At 45.6% G+C, this 3,833-nt stretch overlaps 1 protein-coding gene across 1 annotated transcript in view; it reads left to right on the plus strand.

Annotated features, from left to right (window-relative positions):
- The window catches only part of TMX2 (thioredoxin-related transmembrane protein 2), a 14,770-nt gene extending 13,151 nt beyond the window's left edge, over nt 1-1,619 (plus strand). The window contains exon 8 of the mRNA XM_015409528.1: nt 571-1,619. Coding sequence (XP_015265014.1) covers nt 571-708 — 138 coding nt within the window. The 3' untranslated portion in view covers nt 709-1,619. The remainder of the gene's footprint in view (nt 1-570) is intronic.
- Nucleotides 1,620-3,833: the final 2,214 nt, after the last annotated feature.

Genomic DNA, 3,833 nt, shown 5'->3' on the forward strand with positions numbered 1-3,833 from the left:
CCCCCAAACATGCTACTCTCTCACCATTGATGTCTGGAGTTAGATCCCCGCAGAGGCCATTTCAAAAGGTTTTGGGGGGAATTCAGCTGTCCCTGAAGGGATTTTTTTAGTTTTTGGGTTTTTCTACAAACCCAGGAAGTCGTCTGACTATGTAGGAAAAGTTGTTGGGGGAGAGTGAGCCCCCTGTTGGTGGAAAGAAGTATCCGCACAGGAAAAAAACCTCTGGCTAATAGAATAAGGATGTACCAGACCAGAACTTGGGAATGTAGATTAATTAAAATTTTCAAGGTGGACTTACCTATGTGTCTCATAACTGGGGCCTCATTGGCAGCTGTTGTAATGATATAAGAAATATGATCTGTAGGGTCTTTAGATATGGGCACATACCATATAGTATCTTGTAACTATCTAAAGGGAGAACGAGACACAGTAAACTGGGTGACCACCTCCATGTACAGCAGATGCTCTACTTCTAAGCTACGGCCTTTCCAGACAAGGATGTGAGAATTGGACTAACATGCGGAGGATATGAGACTCCCACTAAGCAATGCTGGTTTGTGTCTGCCACAGGAGAATGTGATTCGGGAGTTCAACCTGAACGAGTTGTACCAGAGAGCCAAGAAAACACCTAAGCAGAGTGAAGAGATCTCTGAGGAGCAACCTACTTCAACGGAGCTGCTCAATGGAGAGACTAAAAAGGATAAATAGAACCCACTGGACTGGACTGTGTGTTCCTTGCCATTTAGTTTCCCATTTCTTCATTTCCATCTTAACCCCTGACATGAGTCACCAAGCAATGGCCTCTATCCAGCAGGGCAAGGAGCTGTATTTAAAAAGAATGATCCTCCTCACCAGTTCTTTTCGTTGCTTCTCTGCTGGTGGTTTTTTGTTTTCTTTTGTTTTTGTTTAGTTTTGTTCCTGATTCATTTCCCAGGACAATCTGGGGCTTGCTTTGAGGAGCAGATTAGAATAGCTAAGAGGCATTATTTCCCATTATGGATATCATACTACATTTTGGTTTTCAATGAGTTGAAAGGTTCTGCAAATGAGTAGAGGTTATTGAAAGAAGCAGCACCTTCAGTTGTGGGGGGGCGGCGGCAAAGGGGCCCCATCTCCTGTTCACTAGTGTTAAGCTCTTCCATTAAACAAACACTGCCAGTTTTGACCAATTCTCCTGTCAAAACTGACACTTCAATCCTGTTGATTTGATTTTCTTCAGGGTGATCTCTTTGGCGGAGGAGATATTAAAAAGAGAAATTCATCGTCTGGAAGTTTCTGCTATTCACTACCCATTACGCTCTGTAATAAATCCTGTAAATCCAGAAATCCTGATGGTGTCTCTTTCCATCATTTGGGGTTTAAATCCTTGAGTGCCAGAAATGGAATGCTAGCTGATCTGAACATGCTGCTGTGCCAGAGACTAAGCAGCTGCCTAGTCTTGAAGGATCTCCTGTACTCTGTATCAGTGGCTGCTCATGTAGAGTCACCCGTCTGTGCCTGGGGCTCCTACTGTCTCTAGTGTACAAAATACAGGATGGTGGCTTGTAGGGATGTGGTGAATATGGGGAGTTTAGTCATAAGCTCCTTTTTTTTTTAACCATGCTCACATTTTAGTCTTCTGATTCTATTAATGGTCTTCTACATATGTCTCTAATAAATTGGGAATGTTGTTTATTAGTGTGCTGCTGTTTTCTGAGTTACAATATAACTGGTACCTGTGCTGTATTACAGAGCTTGGATCCTTTGGAACTCTTCTGCTGCCAGAAAGGATTTCTGTTTTTCCTGGGGCCAAGGGATGCCCAGGAACTGCATGAGTGAAGTCTGAGGTCCATAGTAGGATGTGGGAATTGTGCTTCTGCAACTTTTTATGTTAACTTAAGAATGAAAGAAGTCCTGCTGGATCAAACCAGTGGTCCATCTAGCCTTGCATCCTGTCTCGTACACTGGCCAACCAGTTCCTCTGGGGGGCCAACAACAGAGCATATAGGCTGAGGCCTTCTCCTGATACTGCCTCCTGGTACTGTTATTCAGAGGATTATGTTATCTGTGGAGGTTCCCTTTAATAGCTATTGATCGTTCTAACCAGTGTTCCCTCTAAGATGAGTTAGTGTGAGCTAGCTGACAGTTTTTTTAGCCACCGGCTCACCCATTTTTGTCTCCACTCAGGAAGGAGGGCTCCAGAGCAGACTAAGTTATGCAGCAGCCCAATCGCTGGCTCACAACTTTAAGGCCAGGAGCTCACAAAGTAGAATTTTTGCTCACAAGACTCCACAGTTTAGAGGGAGCATTGGTTCTAACCCCCATGAATCTGGTTAATCCCCTTTTTAAACCATCTCTGTCTGCAGCCATCACTACATTCACTGCCCCAAGTAACACCCACCAAGGGAAAACTATTAACAGTTCACAACTATATATAAGAACATAAGAGACGCCAATGTTGCATCAGGCCAAAGGCCCATCCAGTCCAACACTCTGTGTCACACAGTGGCCAGAAATACCAGTGCCATCAGGAGGTCCAGAAGTGGGGTCAGGACATTAGAAGCCCTCCCACTGTTGACCCCCCCCCCAAGCACTAAGAAGACAGAGCATCACTTGCCCCAGAGCCCCTAGCTATACCTTGTGGCTAATAGCCACTGATGGACCTCTGCTCCATATGCTTATCTAATTCCCTTTTGAAGCCGTCCATGCTTGTAGCACCCACCACTTCCTGTAGCAGTGAATTCCATGTGTTAATCACTCTTTGGGTGAAGAAGTACTTCCTTTTATCCGTTCTAACCCGACCGCTCTGCAGTTTCATGGAGTGCCCACGAGTTCTTGTATTGTGAGAAAGGGAGAAAAGTACCTCTTTCTTTACCTGCTCTTTCCCATGCATAATCTTATAAACCTCGATCATGTCACCCCTCAGTCGTCTTTTCTCCAAGCTAAAGAGCCCTAAGCGCTTTAACCTTTCCTCATAGGGAAAGTGTTCCAACCCTTTTATCATTCGAGTTGCCCTTTTCTGCACTTTTTCCAAAGCTATAATATCCTTTTTAAGGTGTGGTGCCCAGAACTGCACACAGTATTCCAAATGAGGTCTCACCATTGATTTATATAGGGGCATTATTATATTGGCTGATCTGTTTTCAATACCCTTCCTAATAATCCCCAGCATAGCATTGGCCTTCTTTATTGCAGTCACACACTGTCTCGACATTTTCAGTGAGTTATCCACTACAACTCCAAGATCTCTCTCTTGCTCAGTCTCTGCCAGTTCAGACCCCATCAATGTGTATTTATATTTAGGATTTTTGGCTCCAATGTGCATCACCTTGCACTTGGCCACATTGAACCCCATTTGCCATGTTGACGCCCACTCGCCCATCCTTGACAGATCCCCTTGGAGTGCCTCACAATCCTCACTGGTTTTCACCACCCTGAACAACTTTGTATCATCCGCAAATTTAGCCACTTCACTGCTTACTCCCATCTCCAAATCATTAATGAACAAGTTAAAAAGCAGTGGACCAAGTACTGATCCCTGCGGTACCCCACTGCTTACCCCACTGCGGTACCCCACTGATCAAAATTGTTTATTAGTACAAGGATGGGTTAGTGGTCATAACCCAGATAGAATGCATAAACACTTGGGAGGCGGGGTCTATGGCACAACAATGGCGGACGCCTTTCCCGATGCTCCGGGAAGGCGCACCGCACAACTGCAGAGGGGAGGGGTGCCGCTGGATCGGCACCTCCACGGGGGGTCAGGGAGAACCCCCCCCCAGGCCATAGGGCTTTTGAAGGTGAGCCTCTTTTCCTGCTATCTGCAGGGAAATTGAGGCTGCCCTCCGCCCTGA

The sequence above is a fragment of the Gekko japonicus genome, unplaced genomic scaffold (genome assembly GCF_001447785.1).
Source record: "Gekko japonicus isolate JY-2015 unplaced genomic scaffold, Gekko_japonicus_V1.1 scaffold1169, whole genome shotgun sequence".
In the NCBI taxonomy this organism is placed as follows: domain Eukaryota; kingdom Metazoa; phylum Chordata; class Lepidosauria; order Squamata; family Gekkonidae; genus Gekko; species Gekko japonicus.